This window comes from Falco peregrinus, chromosome 6, assembly GCF_023634155.1.
Source record: "Falco peregrinus isolate bFalPer1 chromosome 6, bFalPer1.pri, whole genome shotgun sequence".
NCBI lineage: Eukaryota > Metazoa > Chordata > Aves > Falconiformes > Falconidae > Falco > Falco peregrinus.
The window spans coordinates 3,222,259-3,248,723 of record NC_073726.1 but is presented as its reverse complement, the minus strand read 5'-3'; the positions used below and the strand labels follow the sequence as shown (position 1 = coordinate 3,248,723).

Genomic DNA, 26,465 nt, shown 5'->3' with positions numbered 1-26,465 from the left:
CAGATCTGAGCTCCTCAGACTGAATAGAAGTCTTTCCTTCAGATGTGTTCATTAGTAATTCAACAAATAAAAACCAGACAGCATTCAGAAGCACAGCCTAGGTTAACAACCTGTCAACCCACAACACCTAAAATTAATAGCAGGGACAGGGGACCCTAATACTAAGAAATAAATCGATCTTTCCACAAAATGGAAGCCTTGTGTTAAATCCAAAACATAGGGACAAAGAATTGTTAATTCCTGTTAATGTTCTGCCTGACAACTATGTAGCATAATATAATGATACTTAAATCAAGCACTTACAGGGTCTCTCAGCTCTTCATTGTCTCGAGTTGACGTTCGAGGTATTTTCACCGGGATTTCATCTCCACATTCAGTGTCTGAAGCATTTGGAGACTCTGCTAAATCAAGGAACTCATCTCTCTTGTGACCTCTGAACCTTATTTTGTCCAACTTCTTTAGCATGTTCAGCACTGCACTTTTCTGCTTTACCTTAACATGACGGTTGGAGTCTCTGCAAGAAACAAGACATCAAGAGAGCTTTAGAAAGCTTACAATAAACCTAAATGCACACATTCTAATCGCTAACTACTTCTAACCATCTTTCAAGGGCCTTCTGCCACTGGAGGAAAAACATGCTGCAGCTTTTTAACAGACATTTTTTTCCACAGTGTAACAGATGCATGGTTTGTTTTTCAGTAGTTGATGATTTACCACCTTCCCACACTATTATGGCCTCTTTCTCATGGCTATTTTTAAAGCAAGTCAGAATGGGCACAAGCTAACAACCTGGACTCCAGAGAAAGATTAGGAAGTCAGTTCCTAACAGGTTACTTGAAACAAAAAAAAGTCTGGCTGAAAAGTCCTCATTCTTCAGCTCACTGATATTTCTAATCAAAGACATGAAAATCCACTAAGCCTCACAACCGATCTTTAAATTCCCAGAAAAACTGCAGCAAGAAAGTAAGGAGGCTCTCATATCTCTCTACTGCTTTGGGCTAAGAAAACAGAAAGTACCAAAGGTTTATTGAAGAAAGCCGCCAGACAGACGCCATGCAGAAGACGCCACCAAAAACTAGAGATTGTTGAAATTGATCATAACACACATTCAAATGCACTGCCAAAATCCTTAAAATCACCACTATTGACAATTTTGTATGCCCTTCACTGGATTTCTATTACTCCCTTTGAGACAGAAAGGAGAATCACTTTATCAGTGATGTTTTCACAATTTTTTAAAACTAGTACAACCAAAACTTTACTGTAAGAGAAACAGCACAGCCAGTACTTTTGCAGACTGTGCAGGTGCCACAGCATCCAGAGGAACGAGAAATGTCCAGGACACTTCACTTCCACAGGCAGTATTTGACATGAGCAATACTTGAATTCTATACCTTAAATCATACTGGGAGAAGCATTTTGCTTTAAGACAACAGAAAAACGCTTAATTAATATATGTAAACTCGCTGTAATGGTAGCTTTCCAAGTCACTGCACTGTACGATTTCTGATTTAAACCAGAACTGCCAGATCAGTCTGACTCAGTGCTATGTAACACACCCTGCACCGAAGTTCCCAACCAAGCTCCATCATTTTTTAAAGAAGTTCGTTCCTTGATCCTGCCACTCCAGCAAGCCAAGCGCTCTAGCAGTTTGTAACAAACCTGCCACAATTTTCTCTCTTACAAAGTCTGTTCCTCAGCTCAGAGCAGTCATTTGGAAGGTGCCACAATGCTCTCCCAAATGGATTTTTGCAGTCCACATTTTGAGGCACCTGTTCCTATTTGTATCTTTTTTTCCCCTATGGTCAGCACTGTCCTCCTCTTCATTAAAAAATACACTTAGAGTCATGGCACAGCACCCCAGACTCTGGTGTGAAATGAAAAAGGAAAAGATTTAGACATCCGTCACTTCAGGAGTGTAAATAAAGAGCAACAAAGAAGAGGCTTTTGCTCCCACAGCCTTTGCACTTGAGGCAACTCTCACCTCCTAACACAAACCTCCTTCCAACAGAGCTCTTCAACTTTCCCTGAGGATTCTCCACTTACCCTAACACTTTGGCAGTGACTGTTGACACCAAGTTCAAACCAAATCACTCCCTTCAAAATCTGCGTTAGTTTGCAACTCTGCCAAGATTTATTAGCACCTTCACTTAAACACAGAAGTTTGAAACTAATACAAATTCCCTATAGTGCAGCTGGCAAAAACTCCCGCAAAACTGTTCCTTTATCAGAGATGCTTAAAGTTGCAGCCCCATGTTTAATCTTCCACTGAAAGAGAATCACTTGCAGTAACTCACACCCAAGGTTATTTTCTATGAAGAGCTTTTCTTTGAAGTTCTATTACTCGTCAAAGTTAAGTTTAAAATAGAAACACTTCTTGCTCATTCATTGACTATTTGATGAAGAAACTTGTCAGCTATCACATCCAGAAATATCTGTAGGCTCTACTATTAATAGCAACGGAAGAACAAATGCTATCAGGCAAGTTTAAACCTCCGATAAGCACCAGCACAATTGTCTCCTGCTCCCTCCCATCTCAAAGATCTCCATCTGTGTTCAGCCAGTTTTACATACCATGCAAGTCAGACCTACGGCGAAGCAGCTGTAAACCAAACCCCGTTTGTGCTGTCACTGCTAATGATACAGCTATGCGAAGAAATAATAAGAATAGTAGAGTGCTATCCCTTTTCTGGTCGGCACTCATCAGCCCATGCCAACGAAGGACAAGCACTCATTCCAAGCCTTCTCCATCCCTCTTACGGATGGAGCAGCGAACTCAAGGCTGCAGATGAGCTCTGCTGTCCTGGGCTGAATCAGGGAGTCCTCAGCATTCTCCCATCATAGCCACATTTACCCAACATTCCCCAAAAACCAGGGCTGGATCTGGACCTCTTCTTATTGCCTGGCATATATAGCATTTCAATGGACATTTCAAGATCCAAATTCAGTTTTATCCTTAGAGTGAATTCACATTCACTTACCACACAAAGCAAGTGAGAGGCAACAAAAACGTCTTGAGACAGAGCAATCTCCAACTCTTCAAGCTTTGCTTTCAGGCAACAAAGAATGCAAGACCCACAAGGCCAGCGAAAAGACCCAGCGGTGTAACTGCTTGGGGGATGGACACCGTTTGGGAACATGAAGTCCTAAACTCCAGCCTCCTCCTAGGACGGACGGTTCATGTATGTCAGCCCTAGGTCACAGAATAACCTCACCAACAGATGTATCCATGAATACATTTATGGTATTTTTTACTAGTAAAACTGATGTACTTACCCTTAAGAGTGTTACCACCTGGTCTTTTAAAAATGCAAACCTTTCTTTAAAGCACTAACAGATCAATCCACTGAAGAGTCAGCTTAAATTCTGTAACACAGAGGCTAGCAAAAAGAGATGTCATCAGCATAAATATTTTTAAAGTATTATTCAGTCAGTTGACCATTGAAAGAGGAAATAGTAAAGATCATGTTCCCAGGCCTTTTCTTAAGTGCTCAAAGTACAAGAAGCCGTTATATAAAAGTATCTGCTCAGTTATAATTTAAAAATAATAAGATCATATTTTCTAAAAATTGTTTCGCATGTACCAGGCTCCCAGATTACTTACAGCTACATTAGATTAACCTAAGCAAAAACCTAAGCTTGCCAACAAGCTCCTATAGAAACTCATTATCTGGCCTGCAGCCAAATGCACGATCTAAGACAGGCTTTTTATGTCAGCAGCCTGCTCTTCAAACTAGCAACTCTTTTTTTAGATAAAGATCAATAAATATGGTGACATTTCAGCACTTTCAGGCTGACAGAAAAATGCTTCTCAGAGATTTTGTATTCCAAGTGACTTGGGTAAAAATTAGGTAAGCCTGAGGATGCTTTTGTAAAATATAAGACCAGAATCTGATCTAGAATTAGATTTATTGTAAAATAGGGTAACTAAGTATCAAAACACTTGCTTCACCATCATAGCCATTAATCCTCTCATCCTTTCCCAACTACTCATCCACATCCAGGACTCAGCTGGTTCAGCTATGTTTCTAGTTTCTGTTTCTAGTAACTCCCCATACCAGCAATCTCAACATGCTGGGCCCAGAGTGGGAATGCATACCCGCATCTTCCCCCTGCTATCAAACTAACCATAAATAAATGCTATGAAGTTATAATAAAAATGCAAATATTTTAACTCCGTGCATTGTAAACATTCTCATTTCTGAACAGTCATACATGTGACAGTAATTGTTCTCACTACCACACAATAAACAAGCTATAAATAAGACTGTTATCACGCCTGCAAATTATTACCTTGAGAAAATAAAATCAAATCCATCCTCTCGGATCAGGTTTATTTCTGCATACAAACACCCTGCCATTAATGTAAGCAACAGAACATCTTTCCCACATTCAGCGCTGAAACAGGAAGAGCTGCAGAGCACAGTAAGGCAGATGCCGACTCCGCAAGACTGATTTAGGTCCAACTTTGGTGCACCTCAGCCAGAACTAATAATACTAGCAGGTCCTCTGTAGTAATACAGTAAGGATACCTTACATTAACATGCTTTCATACCCGACCATTCAAGCACCCAGGTTTTTAAGATGACTTTTGTTTCTCTTGTTGCAGTAGCAGAGGTCAAACCAGCAAAACTAAACAGCAGCCTGTAAAAATTATCATGAAGTCCCAAACCATCTAGCAAAAAACTAGGCAGCAGTTTATGTATGCAGGGCTTGGTTAGTGAAAAAGGTCTGTACTTCCCACACTTAAAAAAAACCCCAAAGCTAAAATAATCTTTAAAGGCGGGGGGGGGGGGGGGGGGGGGGGGGTAATTGCCATTCATATCTAGTTGCTAAAGCAAATCCTTCAAGGCTGAGGTTTTATTCCTTTTACAGACGGCCAAAGAAGAGGTGACCTTATTTGGACCCAATATGAAAATGCTCAATTAATCCCCAAATAACTTCAGTTTAAATTAATATAGCAAGACCCAAACCCCAAACCAACATACGCATGCATTCCAAACTTCCACCAAGTAGAGAAAAATCAAGTTTTCCCAAACTTTCACATAAAAAACATAAGGAGATCCAGCAGAGTTTTTTCTGCCTACATTTACAGAAAGCCTTCAGCAAGGAGACCACCAGCTTCTAGGGAACAAGAGGCAGCCTGCCTGGTGCGTTCTGGAGGGACTCAGTTATGGGACTTGCTCCTATGGACATCCCCCCCAACCCTTCATGCCACTGCCCCCTCCATGCTCTGTTCTTCATGCATGAACATGGAAGAGGCTGGGATGCAGGAGGGAGGAGGGAACTCGGGGAAGGGCAGCACTCAGTGCACCGCTGCTGTCTGAAAATCCACCTTGACTAGCCCCAGAGTCTCCTACAAGTGGCTTATAGGTTTTGGTTTTCTGTTGCAGTTAGTTTTTACACAGTAATACATACTCAATAATGAGAGTGCGAGGCCTGGTAGACCAGGCAGAGATTGAAGATCTAAATCTTCATGTGCACTTTGCCAGAGAAAGGACTTTGCTTCACAACACAGCAATTCAGTTTTCCTTAGCTGTTAACAAAAGGCAAGTCTGCTACACAAAGTCAAACAGCATCACCTCAGCAAGCGTTCATTCAGAGCCTGGGTGGGAAAAAAAAACAACCAACCAACCAACCCACCCCACTAAAACATCATGGATTAATTCCATCTCAGGTCAAAAAGGCCACAGAAGACTATGACACAGCAAAGTAATCTTCAAAGCACCTGTGTTCCTTGTGCTAGAAAAACAGTGTTTCAGGAAGATGAAGACTACATTGCAGTTGAAGCAAATCTAGCATAACCTTAATTCTCATCTTTATACCCCACCTCCTTCACATTCTCCTTTCAGTCTCAAAACATCTTTCTGCAGAAGGCCAGAGTAAGAGCTCTGGTATCCAAGAAAAGCCAGGCTGTGTGTGAATGAACAAGTACAGACATGGTGTCAACACCAGGATGTTTCAGTATTATTGTGAGCAAGGGATGTGCAAACTGAGTGGAAAGTATGAGGATAACGTTAGGTTTTCATTACTTCTTCACTGAGATGCTCCTACATACTATCCTAAGAGAGCTGACAGGAGACCAGGAACACAAGAAGATACACTCAGGCCGTTCATATATCAACTGATGCTGAAAACAAAGCCTGGTGTGGTTTCTTTCGTGGACATGCTCATTAAAATGGGAAACCTCAGTGAGTACATCTAAGCCTAAAGCAGAGTCGCAGCCCAGCTCTAGAAACCGCTCTGTGCAAAAAGTTCCCTCTTGCCACATAATTCCCCCACACACACACCAATTTCTCATTTTAATGGACAGAATCTCAAGTCACTGTCTGAACATTTTGTAGTTATTAATATTTAAGAAACTAACCAGAGAAAGATCAGCAGATTCCACTTGAGAGCTCCTTGTCTGCTCAGCTTTTCTTTCCCCTGCGCACACATCTCCCAAATCGCTCTCCAGAAGGCTCGTATCTGTGAGGAAAGCCAAACCTTACCCATAGTGTCTCCTCTTAGGCATGAGGGAGTGGTTCTCCATAGATGAAGTTGGCACCTTTCAAGAAAACTTTACATTAAGTTCAATTCCACAAGACGCTTAAGCACACAGAAGGGACACAAACCTCACCCGATGCAGTCCTTCCATGGACAGCACCCACGTGAGCCTTGTATCACCCAGGACTACAAAATGTATTGAGTTCCTTGTACTAAGAATGTCATCATTTCTCATTGGACACTAAGAAACGACAATACTTTGGGCCAAACATCCAGCTGGACTGGCCAAGAACAGCTTACAACCACTCTCAACAGCAAGAAAGTTACATGCGTTGTGCAAGTGCCCTTGATTTCTGACATCAGCAAACACGCTCAACCAAAAAATGCTCAACCCATCACGGGTTCATCCTGAAATCAGTCACCACCTCAGCATCACAGCCCGGTAAAGCCTTCCTCCAATTACGTCACCCTTGGCCTCAGGGTCATAATATGATGCAATGCATATACAGAGCAAACTGCTTTTTGGCTCTGAGTAACACGTACAAAAAGCTCCCGACCCTTTCAGGGTCAGGAGTCCCTAAGACTCTAGGGATTGACTAAACTAGGTAGGGATAGACTAGGGTGATAGACTTTGCTGGGTTTTTTTGCAAGCGAGATGAAGTTATCGGGATACCTATCTTATGAAGAACCATTATGCTTAGTAACTCAGGTTTATTTTCCCCTTGAGTTTAAAGGGAGATGAACAAAGGTAATCCCACCAGAATCACCTCCTCTGCGTTATGGACTGCTGGCAGAAGCAACACTCAGTTGACAGGGGTTGGGAGCCAGCAGGAAGTTGTACTTCAGTGTTGCAGGCTGGATTAGATGGAGCTATTAACTAAGCACCAAGTCTGAAACAATTTTTAATTGTCCACTGAATGGGGGGAGGAGGGGAGGGGAAAAAAAAAGAAAGTGGAAAGCAGTGTAACATGTGCTACGGTACACCGCAGGGACTGGAGACAGAAGTTCGATGCACCGATCTTGACTGCCAGTGGTGAGGTTGTCACAGCAACCATAATGCAGCTTCATGAGTGTGCATCACACTAAAAAACCATGTTTTTCCCCCAAAGAGACTAACGTGTCATCCAGCTCACAACATGAAGCTGCCTGGGAGGCAAATCGGGGCTGTACAATAGAAGTGACTTGTCCTCAAAACCGTCAGCTCGGCTGTGCAGACAGCAGGGGCTGGGGCAAGAGGGGAGACACCGAACAGGGGTAGCACGGGGCTGCCGGACTCCTCCTGTACCTGCCTCAGCCAGAGGGCACTTCGGACGTATTTGGCAGACATTGTAAGGCAGAGGTTTCCACAATGAGCTGCTCAGTCCCTGCGGTTTTAGGCTGATGCCTTGCACAGGTCTGAATCTCTTAACCATGTGGGGACAGGCCCCTCGGCAAGCCCGAGGAGGTGGCACCTCCAAGTGACCCACCACAGAGGGACTGAGAAAGGGGACCTGCTGCTCCCACTGCTAGGGACAGACCCCTCACAGCTGAAACGGTGGGGCCTTGGCTTCATCATCACTGGAAAACGGTGGGTGGAGGGGTTCACAAAAAAACCCACCAAACCCAAACCACACACATGTACCTATACTGGTGTCATACCAGTGTGTCAAGAAAGAAACTGAGGGCCATGAGCATTTCAGCTGAGTAGCTGTGGGAGTTGTAGTTTGTACTTAATCCCCCACTCTTAACATCACGCTGGAAACAGCACACCTCCAAAAACACATCCATGCTGCAAACACGCGACACCCTGCATAACCTCCGCCTCTTTTTCATCATGACACCGAAAATTAGCAAGCTTTGTTAAATTAACTCCTCTGTAAACCGGAAAACTGGGAATATTAACTCCCAAACCAGGAAGATAAAGCTCATCTTTCCCTCTAGACACCCGTGTGAGGAAAAAAATTGAAACATTTACTGTGCCGGCATAAGAGCAGCACCAAAAATCCTGCACAAAAATGGCTGTGCCGGCAGAGGCGGCCCGGCGGCCGGCACGGGCAGGAGCAGCCACCAGCCCAAGCCACAGGGCAGCAAGCAGCTGCTCAGCTCTGGTGTTTGCCAGCTGCTCTGCCTGGCCGACATCCTGCCGTAAGAGGTAGGATGTCGTGATAGTACTAAAAGCCTACTGCGCTCCACGTGAACCTCTCCCTTCCAGCTACCCACCGGGTCCCCCTCACCGCCACCGTCCCCCTGCTGCGCACCCATCCTGAGCCCAGCCAAGCCTCAAGCCCACTCGATCACAGGTCGACACCAAAGGCAGCAAACCCATCCATTTCTGCCATGGCCTTTACGTCACTTGACCACTCATGCAGTTTATCAGCTTGTTGCTGATGCAACTAATTTTTGTGTTTGTTTTCTGGCAAGGTCAGTCTGATCAGAGCAGACAGCTACGCAGCCTCGCTTGTGGCTGCACAGGCTATTAGAGCTGTCGTGCGCCCTGCACAGAAAATGGTTCTGGTCATGGGCTGGGGGAGAAAGCATCCTGTTACAGCAGCCACCCACACTTAAATTAGGTTAAACGACTGCAAAGCCTCACCCTAAAGACAGAGTATATGAAGCTGCCATGAGGCACATTTCAGAGATCAGTCCCACGCCAGAATTTCAGTCCCTTCCCTGAGGGATACGGGAGGAGCTTGTCACAGTTTGGCACTGACAAGAGGCTTTTATCTGCTTCCTTGCTCTCAATATTGTCTACTAGTCAGCCGAGCTGAGGGCGAAGATGGGAAGATGAACATCACCAGCTCAGCAAGAGCTTCCCCATACAAGAGGGCTCAGGCAGCTCAGATCTAGTGGGGCTTCGACCAAATAAGACACTGGGGCACAGGCAAAGTGACTGCCATAAGCCAGCACCAGAACTTCTGTCTATAAAAACAAAGAGGCATGGGGGGTGACGGACGGGGCACCACTAACACAGGGTAAGATGAGGCTGTCGCTGCATACATCTCCTCTTGAACTGTTCAAATGGAAGTGTAAGAAGCCTAAGTTGACACAGCACTCAGAATACAGTTGGCCTTTCACACTCTGCTTTAAAATAAACATTTAAAGTCAGAAATACACACACTAGCATGGAACATCTTATTCAGACTAACAAGTTTATTATGGAAGGCGATCGCTAACTGTTTAGAAAGTATGAGCCTTGCCAGCCCTGCAGAAGTTTAATTTTACCCCTTCGAGTAAAAAAAGGGCAAGTTATTGAGACCAATGCAGTTATACTTGTTCGATGCTGACTCATAACCTCAACTACGTGTTCATCATCTGCAAATAAACAGATAGATCACAGAATGGGGGTGCTGCTAAGGAAAAAAAACCACAAAAAACCCCAAAAAACCCAGAAACAAACCACGCTGTGGAAATGACCCATAATCCAGACTTAGAGAAAGACACACTGAGAAAAGCCTTCCAAGGTGTGCGCAGAATGGCTTGGACCTCGCAGGTATCTCCTTGAGAGGACTCTCAGTGGAGGCCACATATTTCATCTGCTCAGGGTGACTGCTGGTAGCTCACCCCACAACCTTCAGAAACAGAACAAGGGCATATAACATGGTCTAGTTTTGAAGAATGACTTAACTTTTGGTTTTGATGAAACAAAGATGTCACCTTGCTATTCACTTAAAAAGAAGAGAACAAAGAGGCATGCGTCTGAAGCGGGACAAAGCTCACAGCTAACAACTGTAGCCTGACTAATCTCCGCCGACCTCCACGCAGCGCCTGTGCTCCATGGTGCAGAGCAGGGCGCGCGCAGGTGACGAGCAGCCTCACTGACCAGCGCCCACCGCACTGCGCGCGGGCAACTCGCACGTTTGAGGAGCGTGTCACCCTCGCCACGGTGCCGAGCTCCCCACACATTATGGCTTCACTCATGGCAAGACCGTACAGAAGGAGTTACTGAAGCTATCAGGCAAAAGACCACAGACCTGCAACTGCAGTGTTACGTGTGCAATGATAAAATGAACTCTCCTACCTTTCTGCTCACAAAGCAACTGCAAGGCCACGTTCATACTCCCCACATCGTTCAGCTATCGGGGCACCTCTCTAAGAACAAGGCTAAGGGCTAGAGTACAGCAAGATGGTCTCTTTTGAGGGGCATCCCTCAATTTCAGGAGACGATTCAGCATAAGCCAACATGAACATCTTTGTAACTGAGTAACAAGTTATCATGAAACCATCTAGATGCAAGTTTTCAGCAGAAGATTCCCAAGGATGAAGTGATTTTGTGTATAACACTTTGCAACTTGCTCCTGCAAGCTTTAACTATTCTAATGCTGATCTAAGAATTCGTTAAGCCTCTGAAATACCTATGTTGCAAAAATAAAACACATCAAAAGCCAAGTGTTTCAGATGTGCTGACTACAGAAAGCCATGACAGACACAGCCGAGGGAAGGAATTGAGTATTTTACCAAACCCCAGTAGCTAGCTCTCCAACCACTGTACCGTCATAAAAACAACTGTAATGTATTACAGTTTTTTAACTTTTCCCCTCATGGGTAAATAAATTCAACATTGCTGGTACGTGAGGAACTACCAAGATATAGCTAGCACATACCAATTACAACTACCACTATAATTACGAAACTTTTATTTCCTTCCTATATACTGGCCTTGAGCTTACAAGGAATGTGTATAATCCAAGTCCCACATATTTCCATGCAAGAAGCAGTGCTGTTGCTCATTCTGTACCTTATCCCTTCTTCCCAACAAAAATCTGAAAATGGTCCTGAAGTTGGTGCTACAGGCACAGCAGAGACAGGGCAAGAAAAAAAAAAATAAAAACACTATATGGATTATACGAGTTTGGAGTGTCGTAATTCATCATCATGTCAACTTCTAAATGAAGGGGCATGAAGTACTGTGTAAAAACTTGCATAAATAACAAGTAAAAGGACACTGTGTGGAAGACTGCTATGCTGCATAACACATGAAAGAGGAATTTACCCAAGGAAGTGAAATGAAGGAGTAACAACAACAGAAACAGCAAGTTTTGTACAGTAAGTCTGGCTTCGGGCATCAGCTTCATTTCTGGCACTGTCTGAACCACACAGCCGCTTGTAAAAGTCATGTAAACTACTCCTTGAAATCTTATCACAGAGTGAAAACCTCAAGGTCAAGCCTCCACTGGACCAACAGAAATGTGAACAGCAGCTCTGCTGGAAAGCGGCACTCTGGAAAAGAGCCTCCCTCCTTCATCCCACCCAGACAGCTTGTCAAAAGATGAGAGGGATATTTTTCTCCACATAGCAGAGCCTGAAAATAGCCGAGGAAGTTGCGTGACACCAGAAAGCACCAAACTTTTCCTCTAGGTATTGCAGACCCCTCCATTTCTTCAGAGTGCCGCCCTTTATGTAAGTCCCGTTCCCATATTTGCTATAAACAGAACTGAATCACTGTACCCAAAAAACTGTTTTGATTTCTGAACTGCAATTACTGGTTTAAATAATCTGGCTATTTAACTGCCTTCTCTTAACATCGTGAAATAGTAGGCTTAGGCTGAAAGGCCAAGGCCCTGCTGGTCAAGGTAATCTCTCTTACAGAGCAAACCTCAATTCCCTCACATTTCCAACTGCACCATTCCCTCAGTAAGCAGAATATCTGTTCTTTGTCCCCACGTTTACAATAGTAATCCCGAGTTTAAAAAAAACCAAAACAAACCAAACACAAAACCCACAAACCCCAAGCTAGTATAGCCATACCAGGCAGCTGAGTATCCAGTCCTGTGAGAAACTAGAAGGGCTGTAAGGAATATAATCACAATCCTGTAAGTTAACTCTTTTGCATACTAAACCGCTTGGATATTCTGCCATAACTACAGATCTTTCATTTCACATGTTAATTTTCACGTGCTTTGGACAGCAAAAATAAGTGAAAGTCTTATTAAAACTGATTCTTCCAAGAAGCTCATGTAGTCTGGGCATCTCCTCCATACTCTCCCAATAACCTCTGTACACAGGATCAATTGCTGTTAAAAAAGCCGATTTTGGTGATACCGCTGACTGCTCCAGCTAGAGGATGGAAGACGGACACCAGTCCAGCCCAGGAAAAGGCTGCCACACGTGCTTAGCAGTTGTGACAGTTAAAAACAGGCAACTGGTGGAGAAGCGAGCTGAGGCTGAGCAGAGGGTATCCGCTCACCCCCAGCCGCAGTTACAGACAGGATGACAGCACGGGTCTATGCTGGGAAGTGGAATAACCTCAGAAAGAATGACAGAGCCTGTGAGTTAGACAGTCATAGGGAAACACACAGGAGGGAAAGAAAAGGGAGAAAAAAACAAAAAGGGAATTAAAAAAAAAATACACTGCTCCTGTTGAGTTTCCCATGTATTCTTGTCTTTTCTACCAAATGATATTAGTTCATGAAACCAATTTCATTTTGCAAACAAACCCAAAATAACTCATCACTCAAGACACTCAGCACTGTCGCAAATGAACTCTGGCCAGCAATCATAACCCACTCATCTCCAGACACACGCAGAGCAGCCCGGCTCTCTACCTTCAGCAGCCCGGCATGCACGGCTGCATGCACAGCTGACAGAGGAATAGGGAGGAAGGATGGAGGTATGCAGGCTATGAGCAGTTTTGAACCCTCCTTAAAGCATGCATAGAGTTGCATGCAACTAAACAAAAAATTCCATAATTTCAAGAAAACACAGAAACAAGGCATTACGTAAGTCTGTAAGGAAGGTAAACAAAGCCTCCTCCCAACTAGTAAACCAGCCAGCTGAGGCTAATACCATAAACTAGCCCAGTTCTTTGGCCATATGTGTAGGAAATCAACATTTGAATGGTGCTTGTTATAGCGTGTTGCCTTCTAAACTGCAGATGGCCAAAAAGAATTATACACAGGAGTCAACAACTACGTTTTGGAAGCTGCTTGAAACAAATGGAACAAGGTAACTTACAGCAAGTCTTTAAATAAACCAGGGCACAGCACCACGGCCCAGCTCCCCTCCTCTACCGAGGGAGGGCCCACTGTTGGCAGCATCACCAAAGTGTAGCTATGTGTTAAGTGGCATTTCTCCCAAAGGCATTATTAACGTTTCCACCATGTTTCAACACAAGATGTACTGGACAGAAGGAAGAGGCAGAAAAAAAAAAAAAAATCTCTGCCAGTTTGGCTTTTTGATCCCAAACATGAGGTAACTTATGAATCCAATGTTGTTTGCACTGTGAATGGATCAGCTCTTCAGTTTATTAACCAAGCCTGTACAAGCACACTGATCTACCATACCTTTTGCATGGTCTGTTTCAAGACAAAGTATTTTCTTGCTTCAAAATGTCACAAATACACCACAAAGCCTGTCAGGCTGCTAAGATGATAAAATCCAGCGACAGTAAATAGCAACCTGGCACACTGCTGAGCCTTCAGACTTGAAATAGATTTAAATTAGCACAAAGATAGCAGGATGGAGAGTTTAGTAACGAAGTGAAGAAACCAAGGGAGAAGAAATGAGATTATTTCAGTCATCATTTCAACCAGACCAAGCAACTTAAAAGCCAGCTACAGGATGGCATTTACGTCTGTCTCTAAGACTGGGACAAGGGCCAGAATTACACTACTTGAGCTGACGGGTTTATTTATGCCATGATGACACTTCAGTTAGCAATGCTAAGGTCCAAAGGTCAAAGTACTTTAAGAAAAAGAGCCACATACACACAGTATATCATCCTGAGCAGTTATGGTTGGGGTGGGAAAGGGAAGGGTAGGGATATTTATTCCTTGCTCACACACACCTGCCCCACAAGCCACCGTAAAACCACTTCAGCTGTGCCCGTTTCAAAGCCTCCTAAGTCCAAAAAGGAGGTTTCTGTAGAGACCCCACCTTTCTGGCCAGCCACTCCTAAGAAATGGTTTGTTTTTCCAAGTCAAAGCCAGAAGCTGAAGCCCAGAGACCACTCACAGACCTCCAAAAGACCTCCCAAAACTCCTTAAAAAATCTGGGGGGAGAAGTAGAAACTACAGCAGAGCACAACAGTTTTGATGCTCCTGTCAGTCTCTGAACCAGGACTTCTTCCAGCTCTTATTCCCAATTACTTCATTAATATTCACATATTTAAATCTTGGAATTTTAAAAACCAAACTATGGATTTCACTTTTCAAGAAGGATCCTGAAAGCTTTAATTACCAATCAGGCTCAAACTCTGGTTTGGGGATATCAACACTTTTGTTTATAATGCACAAATGTTCTAACAGCCACAGTTTCTCTAAGTCATGGGAACTTGGAAGTCCCAATATTTTTTGTGTTAATCACAGAAGCACGCTGAAGACTGCAGGACATGACTGAACCACCAGCTAGCACTGAAGGCCCACTAACCTCTGATTTACTTATATGATTGCCACCAATGTTTAAAAAAAAATAATAAAAAATTTAAAAAGGACAGGCTGTCCTTAGGGTGAAAAGCTGTAAATACACAACAAAGGGATAGCTCATACCTTAGTGACATTCCTGCCAGACCCTTCTATTTATTGGATTGTACAAATTATTCAGCAACTAAACAGCGGTTTTAATCAAGGACTGTTGCGGGTTTGCACTACAGCACTCAGCTTTGATGCCCCACAGCACAGCAGAGGCATCAGGCCTCCGGCCTCCAACAGCTGTACTGCACAACCAGAATAAAAACCACACCTTGCTACCACCTCTCCTTCAGAGGAGGCAGCCACAGAACCCACAAGACATGAAAGCAAGTTCTTCTGAGCTAGAAGACTGGTTTGCATTAAGTGGAAAGGATTCTGGGTGCCCAGGAATCACAACAGACAGGAAGATCGGAAAGCTGGATCAGATTTGTGCATAACCAGCCCTAAAACCTTTGACTAAGAGCTCACACGTGCACAGAAAAAGGTCTGTATTTGGTATCTAAGTCAACGAGGCTACAGAAGAGGTCAGACCATCTCATCTTGGTCTTTCTACATGAGGGTGCCTACAACAGCACATGGGGGGACAGAAGGAGCTGTCTCCCTTCAGGAATGACAGCACTACTAAACTTCACGCAATGAAGTACCTTTAAATAAAGGTGTTTTCTTTAGCAGACTAGCCACCAGGCGAGCTTTCCTTTCCACCTTGCCAGGCAGAGCGCTTTGCTCTCCCCCCTCATCCCAGTGACAATCCTTGCATTACTAGTTATGTCTGTATTTTGCAAAAAACTTAAGAGTTGAATCTTAAGAAGTTATTTCAAATTATTATCAACCTGTAAGAAAGAAAATCTGCATGCTTGTAGCTCATCTACTTCAGGAGTTGGTGTCTGACACTTCCTCCACAATTCTGAAACACCAGTGATGCATCTGCTTCCTAAACACAGTTTCTCATCTTCCATTTCAGATAACGAGCAATCTGTGGTCAGACAGTCATCTTCAAGGTCCAACCCCTTCTTACAGTTTCCAGTAAGTATGTGTCTCTTCACTTACTTTTCTGACTTTTACAAGAATGCAGTATTACCTTCACAGCAACTAAATCACTGAATTTAAAAAAGCTCTAGAAAATGCCAGTCTATGTAACTACCAACACTCAGCTGGAGCTTTTCAAAAGGGAGGAGAAAGTAAAAAAAGCAAATCACCGCCTTTAAATCAAACTGACCCTCTTTTTTTGTATCAGTCCATGTACTGTTTCCAAAACTCATCTAACGCAATTGTTCAACAGTTAAATACACACATGAAATTTTTTGTGCAATGAGTGAGGTCTGCTGTACTTTCATATTAGCTCTCAGCTGTTATGATGAACTTTTAGCCAGCTGAGAAGAAAGCCACCTCCAGGGTAAAATAAACAGATGTAGTTTGCTTCAGACAATAAGGAATACAAACTGCAGCGAAAGGTTTTCCATGATTTAACAAAGAAAATAAACTGTCACCAACAATAGATTAATGAGTCACAGACAACAGCTTAATACTTAACGCTTATCTCTAAAGAAATAAATATTTATGCACTTTCAAAGTATTAACAATAAAACAGAAAACGAGTTTTGAATAGATCCCATAGTCTCCAGCCAGGATAGCCGTATGCATCCAAGTGAAATCCAAAGCAGACACTGCACACAGCCAGGCTTTCATTCCACTAGGAAAACTGGACTGAAAATTCTGGTCATTGTTTCTTCTTCAAAAAGCATATGCTGTCCCCGCTCTGCTTTAACAGAGGGTTGCCAAGGGCCAGAGAGCTTCACCAGGCAAATTGAAACTGCTAAACCAAGTGAGCTCCACATTCCTCTTGCAAAATATTCCAAGAAATGGTATTTGTGCCTCACTTGTTTTCATTGTGCTGTTGTAGAGGGATAAGTGATCCAGCATTAGAGGAAATCGTTGTTGGCAAAGCCCTCAAACTGGGGAAAGGTTGCTACTGGAAGAAACAGGAAAGCAGCAGAGGTAGCTTTAGAAAAGGTGTATTTGCTGCAAAAACATTTCCTAATACAGTCTTCTGGGCAAGTCAGAACTATCCCACTTTGTTTGGTTATTCCCATAACGGAAAGTAAAAATAAGAGCTGTTAAATGTGTGTGCGTTCACCAGTCCTACAAGCACCCTTGCTGGGGAGGGAAGACAAAACCCTTCAAAACAGGCCCAGACCCTTTTACAGGCATCAAGCGCTTTATATTCAGAATGTTTCTCTGAAATAAAACAGGACTAGCGCCACATAACCTGGAGGAGACCACGCTCCTCTTTTCTGCAGCGTTTTGCAAACTCTTGATGTTACTTTTAATTACTGTAAGTTTTCAGGAAGCTCTTACATCTGAAGAAAATCTTGGGAGCACAGCGCCCTGTAGCAGCTGGCAGTTCTCTCAAAGGATCAACGTGTCCAGCCAGATGCTCCACAGCTTGCTGGGAAGGTCATTCCGCATTGCATGATCCCAGGTGATCCCACAGAGCTGCTGAGACCATGCAGGGTTTTACAGAAAACCAAGCTGCGCTACATTTTCATACAAAGCGTGATCTCAGACACTTGGCAATATCTTTTGTGTTGCTTTGTAGATTAGCCTTTAAAAGGAGTGTGAAGATCTTGGATAAAAGCACTGCAAAAGTGCAAAGAATTACAAAATGAATCAAAGTGGACTAACGCCTAGAAGTAGTTTAATGCTTTGAAAAGTCAAACTACATAAAGGACATAGCCACACAGACTCCACTTAACTCCTACTCTTTCCGAAGACATGATCCTTGCACGCTAATGCAAAACTTAACAGTAAAAACCAGCTTTGTAGACTACTATCTGATGACCACAGTCCAAAGTGGCCCTAACATTAGTCACACAAGGATGCTTTGGATGTTATGCTGCTCTCAGGACCCACGCTTCACAGCTACCTTTGCCCCACACAAACAGGATGACAGCTGCTGGGAATCAAACCTCTTGGCTGCAGACGGCAAGAGGAAGCAGCCAGGATTTTCAAGGATGGTACGTGCAGGCAGCTCCCTCCACATTACTCCCTGCCTCTCAAGGGAAAAGGTGAGCAGAAGGAAAGACGAAGAAAGCCCCAAACCCAAGAGTGAGTTCAGAGATAGAATCCCAGACTACAGATTCTGAATCAGAAGCTTGATTCTGAATCAGGTAGCCAAAGTCATCTTCACCAAGCACCACCTCAGTGCAAGGAACATCACACCAAAGGTACACAGCACTTTGTCTCTGGGGGCTGAACATGGCTTTTTCTCCTGGTGCAATATGGTATCTTGTTGCAATGGTTGTGCATCTTACAAAACACTCAGTGCCCAGGCTACTGTCCCCTTCACTCCCAGAAGGAGATTATGGATATTTTCAGACTAGTCTCTTCTCTGCTGCTCAGATCTCCAAGGCTTGAACTGGGCACGCCACCCTCACCAGCCAACCCAGTAAGTGTAAACTCACCCAGTTTCTGGCAACATGTTGCCTCTGGAACAAAACCTACTACTGGTAGTGGTCCCACTACTACAGGAGTGTCTGGGGAAGCAGTTTGTGCCTGAAGCACACAACTACACAGCTCCCTAGACTCCTATGTGGAGTAAATTACAGGGTTTAGACACCCACATCAGTCCTAACATTACTAGGAGGGACCCCGAAGCTGTACAGCTACAGGCATCACCTGGCTCTACCAAAAGCAAGACGGAGAAAAAGATACCCCTTGTCAGGCTCTTAAGGCAGCATCATGGACAATGTGTGGCCTTCAAACTAACTATTAAGCGATCCTCCTCTACAGGATTCACATTTAGCCAGCTGTGACACTGCTTAAATACCACTGACTGTTATAAATCCACACACCTCTCCGTAGCCCGGCTACACTGCCCCAGGAATTACAACATGCTGCTAACCTTGAAAAGTACAGCAAGTTATTTTACAATGCAGTTAGTGTGCACACCTGGGAATGCAGAGATGAGATCCAGAGAGGGAAGGAAAAACACACAAACCATTTCCTGAATGTAGAAGGAACGTGGAGTCTCAAGTAGTAAAATTTACAGTGAGAGGCTGCAGGACTTTTTTTCTGAAGACAGTTCTAGAACTAGAACTCTTTTAAGAAGATCTCTTTTGCATACACATTTCTAACTTGAAGAACTCATGTTTTAAAATTTAAGCTAATGATGAACTTCAGGTTATGCAATAAGCCCTGCTTTGAGCATCTAAAGATGCTTGTGTATCCCTCATTGAAAAACCTGGTACTAATTTTCAGTCTCCGAGAACTGGTTAGCTTCCAAACCAGTGAATTTGAAGTGCTCTGTATGTAAGTAACCTGATAACCTGAAATGAATACTGAAGGAACAAGTGGCTTTTACAACATGGTAAAAAATGCCAAGCATCAGTAATGCCAGATACTAATACAAACTGCTAACAGTCCTATCAAGAGCTCTGATAAGACAGTTTTAGCAGTTGGAAACTAATTGCACTCAGTCACTAATTGCATACAACAGGCCAGCATGGAGTGCATGGCTTTGTTCTCTTTAATTAAGATAAGTATAGACCTCTCATGTTTTACAGTTACTTTCGGGGGAGTACTATGGAAATTTCAAATGCGTCTATTAACCATTGCATTTAGACATTTTTGGGTATTGGTTGACAAGAAGCTCAGCATGACCCGGCAATGTGTGCTTGCAGCCCAGAAAGCCAACTGCATCCTGGGCTGCATCAAAAGGAGAGTGGCCAGCAGGTCAGAGGAGGTGATTCCCCCCCTCTACTCCACCCTGGTGAGACCCCACCTGGAGGACTGTGTCCAGCTCTGAGTCCCCCAGCAGGAGGAGGACATGGACCTGTTGGAGAGAGTCCAGAGGATGATCACAGGGCGGGAGCACCTCTCCTATGAAGACAAGCTAAGAGTTGGGGTTGTTCAGCCTGGAGAAGAGAAGGCTCCGGGGAGGCCTTACAGCAGCCTCCCAGTACCTAAAGGGGGCCTACAGGAAAGCTGGAGAGGGGCTTTTTACAAGGGCATGTAGTGATAAGGCAACGAGTAACAGCTTTAAACTGAAAGAGGGTAGATTTAGATTATTAGATATTAGGAAGAAATTCTTCACTATGAGGGTGGTGAGCCCCTGGCACAGGCTGCCCAGAGCAGCCGTGGATGCCCCATCCCTGGCAGTGTTCAAGGCCAGGCTGGATGGGTCTTCGAGCAATGTGGTCTAGTAGTTGTCCCTGTCCATGGCAGGGGGGTTGGAACTAGATGATTTTTAAGGTCCCTTCCAACCTAAACCGTACGATTCTATGACACAGAGAAGGCAAGCAACTGTAACCTTCTTTTCCCACATAATTTTGCCACATTCTTTATGAACACTAAAAAAAACTTCTTAACCAACCACATATACTTAATGGTCATACTAACTACACACAATGGTCAAGAAATGAGTGTCCCCTCCCACAGAGTTTGACGAAGACCCCAAGTATTAAGTGGTATTTGTGTTTGATGCCTTTTTCTTGTTCTCCTCTCCCCCTCCTCTCCATGACCAGTGTTACCAGCATTATACAACGATTTTATTCTGCACCTAAAGTGCTGACCTAAAAATAAAACCCGTTTACAAATTCTGTATTTAACATCAACTACAGAACTACCCTTATAAGCATACAAAACAGATGTGGTAAAGAAGTACCTGAACTTCACTCAGTTTAGCTGATACACAGATGCTCGCCTTCAGGCATGTCATAAAGGAAAGAGTAATGTAGGAAGTGCCCACAGAGCAGGCAGGTCAGCCCTGACAGAGTAGCATGCAGCATGGGATGGCTGCTGGAGACCCAAACCAGCCCACCGCAAGGATGTGCCCTCACCAACGTGAGCAAGCATTCACTCAAGACTGAAACAAGCTCTGTTTCAGACAGCAGTCCATATGAACACACCCCAAGAAGCACACGCACCCATGTGACTCAGCATCTAATGATTATACTTACTAGGCATGTGTAGCCAGCAAATCTAGTCATAAATCCCTTACTCACAGGCCAGAAGTCATCAAAGCCTGCACAGATGGGATCAGGAAAAAGCTGAAGCATTTGCGGTTTTTTAACAAGGAACATCAGCTCCTGTGGAAAAGTAAAAGTACTCGGAGAAGCTGCATCAGTGTCTTATAGCATCAGAGTAACCTCTCAGACCTGTATCCTAAAAAAAAACCACTCAAAATTTACATTTTTCTTATTTTTACAGCACGCTGGGAAATGCAAGGCCACAGCTGGAGTACTGTGTCCAGTTCCGGGCTCCCCAGTACAAGACAGACATGGACACACTGGAGAGAGTCCAACTAAGGGGCTGGAGCATCGCTCCTGTGACAAAAGGCTGAGAGAGCTGGGACTGTCAGCCTGGAGAAAAGAAGGCTCAGGGGACCTTTACAACGTACATAAATACCTGAAGGGAGGGTGCAAAGAAGATGGAGCCGGGCTCTTCTCAGTGGTGCCCAGTGACAGGACTAGAGGCAACAGGCACAAGCTGAAAACATGAGGTTCCCTCTGAACACCAGGAAACACTTTTTCACTGTGAGGGTGACTGAGCCCTGGCACAGGTTGCCCAGGGAGGTTGCAGAGTCTCCATCCTTGGAGAAAGTCAAAAGGAATATGGACTTGGCCTGCGCAAACTGCTTTAGGCGGTCGTGCTGGAGCAGGGGATTGGACCATATGACCTCCAGAGGTCCCCTTCAACCTCAACCACTCAACATGTGATGCCATGAAATAAAAAGACTAGTTCCCTTTAGTCACGGACGAGACACCTAGAACAAATTTTACAGTAAGATTCACGCATTCTTGATGGCATGTGTATCTAGAACCAGGTGATATGTTCTTCACAGACCAAGAGAAAGAACTTGCTGCATTCACTTGGGATTTGTAAGAACCTGCAACTAAACAGGATTCCAGTTTCCATTACGATGTAGACGTAGCTTTTAAACTAAAAAGAGACAACTTCAAGTATTCTCAAGGCAAGCTTAGAAAATACTGCTAGTGGTTTTTTTCCTCATTAACAAGACCAAGTATTAAACACATACGGCAACTCAAGATGAAAATAGAATTTTTCAAATGCAACTGAACATGGGAATCTTTACCTTCCACTACTCTCAGAAGCAAAACACTGCATCTTCAATCATTTAAGTACCTGTGAAGATCTGGTCTTGTAAATGGATGGAATTAAATTTACTGCTACCAGAGCCTGCACCAGGAGAAAGGACTGGGTATTAAAGAGAGGAGGGGAAAAACAGCAAAAGCACTCCTAACCACAAATATAATATTTTTTGGTTTGCATCCAATAACTGCTCTTTCAGTTTAGTCAAGGCAGGAAGATTTACTGTGCAAAAGAAACTGTACTATTAAGGCGAAGAAAAAACATCCAGAGCTTACTCTCTGTGAAGACTGCAGAGCCTGTTAATATTTATGAAGTCTGAAGTAGCTTCAAAGACCCTTCATTTTCTTATGTCACAACAAAAAGCAGCACTAACTCATTAAATTTTAAGGAAAGTTCACCACTAAACTATAACTGTTTTAATAAATTTCAACCTCCTAGGAAAAGGCCTGACTTCTTTGTGTGTGTGTGGCTGTCTGTGTCTGTGTCTGTGTCCCATATCAATGACAATGACCAGAAGATGGAAAGATAAAACTTGCAGTTGTTCAGAAACTTGGAAGATCAAAACACATAAACTCTGGAAGCGCCCAATAGTATGGCCCAAAAGCTACATTTGATGGCTGTATTCCTGTGCACAGATTATTCCATGGACTGACCTGCCACCATGCAAGGCCAGGACAGAGGGCAGAGGGAGAATCTCTTCTGGAAGACCCTGATTAAGCACTTACTGTCAAAAGCTTTCCCTCTGATCAAACTCAGTGTCATAAAAATAACACATTAGAGGAAGTCATCCCTTCTCCTAGTATGGATGCTGCCATGCAGATATTGTTTAGCTGAGAAAAATCTACGTAGGAAAGAAAAGGAAACAGTGTTATAGGATAAAGACAGAAAATTGTGTACTTTATTTGGGCAGGGGACAGTCAGGTTTAGACAAGACGGCCTCCAATTCTGCACATAATACTGGAGTGTTTTGGCAATAGCCAGGGCTTTAAAGAGGGTATCACTACTAATCCTGATAAATAGTGGGGGTAAGGAGCGGGAAGAAGAGACTGGGACAAGCCACTGAATAGCTTTAACCCAAAAAATTCGGCAAGGTTACATGTTGCCCTTGACTCAGGCATTCCTGAATAGCACTTATTTGCCACAACTGTCAGAAACAAAACATCAGGAAATGTGACCTATTACTCCTTAAATAAAAATACATTAAACCATAGAACTGTTAATAGGATCATGTCACACAAAACACGGACTCATATCTTCAAGAATCCCTACGGATTTGGCAGTGACCGACTCAAAAAACAAAGCATGACTTTTCAGCAGACAAAATGAAGTGAAACGGGGTCTCTGTTAATTTTAGAACAGATCTGTCATCGCTTTGGGGATTAAACAGTTAATTTCCTCCTTAGCTTTGAAGTCTCTGTATTAATGAGTAAATACTCACTTATTGGAATGATGCTGAAGACACTACATATATGTAGTATCACATGTATGTACACTGTATGTATCCAGACAATGTTCCACTACCCCAGAAGTATATCTGACCTTTAACAGCAGCATTAATCACTGCTTAGACACTGCAAAAGTTCCCCTACCAAAACAAAATATTGAAGTTGGTTTCCCCCCACCCAGGTCTCAAACAATATTGAATCTCTTCCGCATTCAATATCGCCCCAGCCATTCTCTCTTAGAATGATCCTCAGTTCCTACAATCTTTGAATATCACACACCGGGAGGAGGAGAAGGGGCAGGGCCAGCAAACAGCTTCTACACTGGCTACCAGCCCAGTAAATCACCGGGAATTTGTTTCCAGCCAAGACAACAGCAGGGTTATATGTCAGCCCCCTCATTCTGTCTCCTCAGCTGGGGTCTCCCCTCTGCCAGTCTCTCCAAAACCGGGTCCCACAGAAGAGTGGGGCCAGGACAGGCTTTCCCAGCTGCTGCCCTTAATTCCTCCCTCCCCCACAGGCACTGACGTCAGGTCACCAGGCCACAGCCATGCTGGCAAGGCGGGCCAGGAAAGAGGTCAAAGCCTGGGTGATGCCTTCACCCACAGCAGAAGCCGTACCGCACCAAGGAGCAGCACACGTATGTTCAAGCAACAGCAGCCTCCCCCACACTGCTCGACAGTCACCCCCTGACCCAGGATGTGCTGAGCAGACCAGGTCTCGCTAGTGCCACAGTTAAAAGAGAAAAAAACACCAAACCCATCAGTCTGACACTTTAGCTCAGGTCAGTCCCATCTGCCACCGGCCAAAACCATTTCCGAAAGCTCACCTGCAGAGCTGGAAGCGCGACATGGCTCATCCTCAGCTCAGTCTGGCATCTCAGCCACCTTTATTATGGCAGAGGGACAAGCCAAACATACTTGTGGCCACTGTATGAAAAACAGCGAAACATAACTCAAGCTTTCAGGAATTTTTGCGCAATTTGGTATCGTAACACCGTCGATTACTTTTGTATTCTATCACTTTCACAGCTAGTAGCTTAAATGTCAGCTTCAGAAGAACACAGGCTGGGACCAAAAAAAAAAATAAAAAAATCTCCCCTTTTTGAATTAACTAAATCACTAGTTATGGCACTTTAAAAAAAAAAAAAAAAAAACAACAAAGGTTTAAGACAGCTCACACGTAATTCTGAGGAATGAAACTACTGATCTGACAGCGTCCTCCCTTAGTTTCTAGCACGTGATAACACAGAGCACAGACACCTGGGATCCCTACTTCGTTAAGTATTTCCCCTTCCCACCCGCATCTCAACCACCACTGGAAACGTGATATCCGAGAACTTGCCCATCATTCATTCTACATTCGCCCAAGCTTAACAGTACCACATCTACACAGTCTAAAACTCTGCAGCTGCAGTAGTGAAGCATGACATGAAAACATGTCAGAAAGCTGTCATTTTCCCACTTGCTCCACACGTGCATTTAAGCTCAGTGACAACCCACAGAAGCACGCAGGCGGCCCACAAAATGCGTGTGCACCTATGGGACCTTTTCTGGAGGAGTCTGGGTTGACACCTTGGACTGCAGAACAGCCATTTACCCAGCATCACGGCTCTGCCATCCTCTCCTTCTTCCTGAAAGTAAGCTCTCCAGCAGCGCTTCTCTGCTCCTACTCCTCCAACACTCCCGCGCCTCATCACTTCACATCATGATGCGCTGCTGGCTATTTAATACGAACGTGTGGCTAGCCCCTAATTCTGCCAGGCTCCGCTGAAGCTCCCAGGAAGCAAAGCTCGCAACACAAACTGCGCTCCCAGGTCTTTATTTCCAAATCGGCTGCCACCGCGATGCCACCCCGGCCGGGGGGCGGGAAGAGGTGAAGGGGGGGCGCGATGCAGCGGGCACTGCGCCCCCCCCGCCCCCGGCCCCAAGGGAGATCCCTGCAAGCAGCTCACCGTGACCAAAGCCTGCGGCGCGGCAGCGTGAGGAGCGAGCAGGTCTGGCAGGGACGCCGTGCCAGCGGCCGCGACACGGTCCCCAAGACGACGACGACAACAACTCGGGGGACCAGCTAAGGCGAGCTGCGTTTGCACATAAAGATGTGACCTCTAGCAGGCTCGCCGCCACCCGCCATACGCCGTGTTTACTACAGCCCGGGACTCCCGGCTCCGCGCCTCAGCTGGACGGCGGCGGCGGTGCCGCCCGTGCCCGCAGCCCGGGACGGCCGCTCCGCGCTGGCGGGGCGCGGGGGGCAGAGCGCGGCTCCGCCGCCCCGGAGGGGGGCGGCCGGGCACCCCCAGCGCCCGCTGGTCTCCCGTTTCGGGCCCTGAAAGCTGAGGCACCGGCCGAGCTCCCCGGTGGCTCCCCCCGCAGCCCGTCGGTCCACCCCCTTCCCCACCAGCCCCGGGAGAGCTGAACAAAAGGCGACGGAAAGGACGGGGGCAGCGACCCCCGCCCGGGGATCCCCGGCCCGGCCCGGTGGGCGGCCCCGCACGCAGCGCTGCCCCGCGCCGTGGGGGCGCGCCTGTCCCCCCGCCCGCGGGGCCAGCGAGTCCCCGCCGCCCCGGCCCGGGGAGGTCGGTGCCGGGCTGGGTGTGGAAGGGCTCGGACGGAAAAAAAAAAAAAAAAAAAAAAAAGGAAGAAAACGCGTTGTTGCTATTATGTCTTCCCCCGAAGGCGGCCCGGCGGGGCACTCACCCTGCTCGTAAATCGGAGCAAACTCTCATTCGGTGCCCAGGCCGCCGGAGACAGGCGCCGCCCCGAGAGCCGCCGGTCGCTGAGCCGCGCCGGGCCGCGCCGGGCCGGGCGCCGCCGGGGCCGGGCGCGCCCTCTCAGCCCCGCACAAAGCGCGGCGCCCCTGCCCGCTGCGGGCGAGGGCGGCAGCAGGTGCTCGTCCGCCGCCGCCGAGGCCGTGCCGAGCGCCCTGCGCAGCCGCCGCCGCCGCAGCCGCAGCAGCGCCCGAGCCGCTCGCCGGGGCCGCGCTGCGCGCCCGCCCCGCCCCCGGCGGCCCCGCGGCGGGAGCCCGCAGAGGCGGGGGCGGGCGG

At 45.5% G+C, this 26,465-nt stretch overlaps 1 protein-coding gene across 2 annotated transcripts in view; it reads right to left on the bottom strand.

Moving 5' to 3' along the window:
• Nucleotides 1-26,465, bottom strand: part of GRAMD4 (GRAM domain containing 4) — an 84,960-nt gene that overhangs the window by 58,286 nt on the left and 209 nt on the right. Inside the window, exons 1-2 of one of the 2 annotated variants that reach the window (XM_055807925.1) lie at nt 26,119-26,407; nt 304-514 (exon numbers count right to left, since the gene is read on the bottom strand). In XM_055807925.1, coding sequence (XP_055663900.1) covers nt 304-514; nt 26,119-26,147 — 240 coding nt within the window. In that variant the 5' untranslated portion in view covers nt 26,148-26,407. Of the gene's footprint in view, nt 1-303; nt 515-26,118; nt 26,408-26,465 lie in introns of those variants that run through there. The other variant, XM_005242311.4, reaches the window with a different exon arrangement.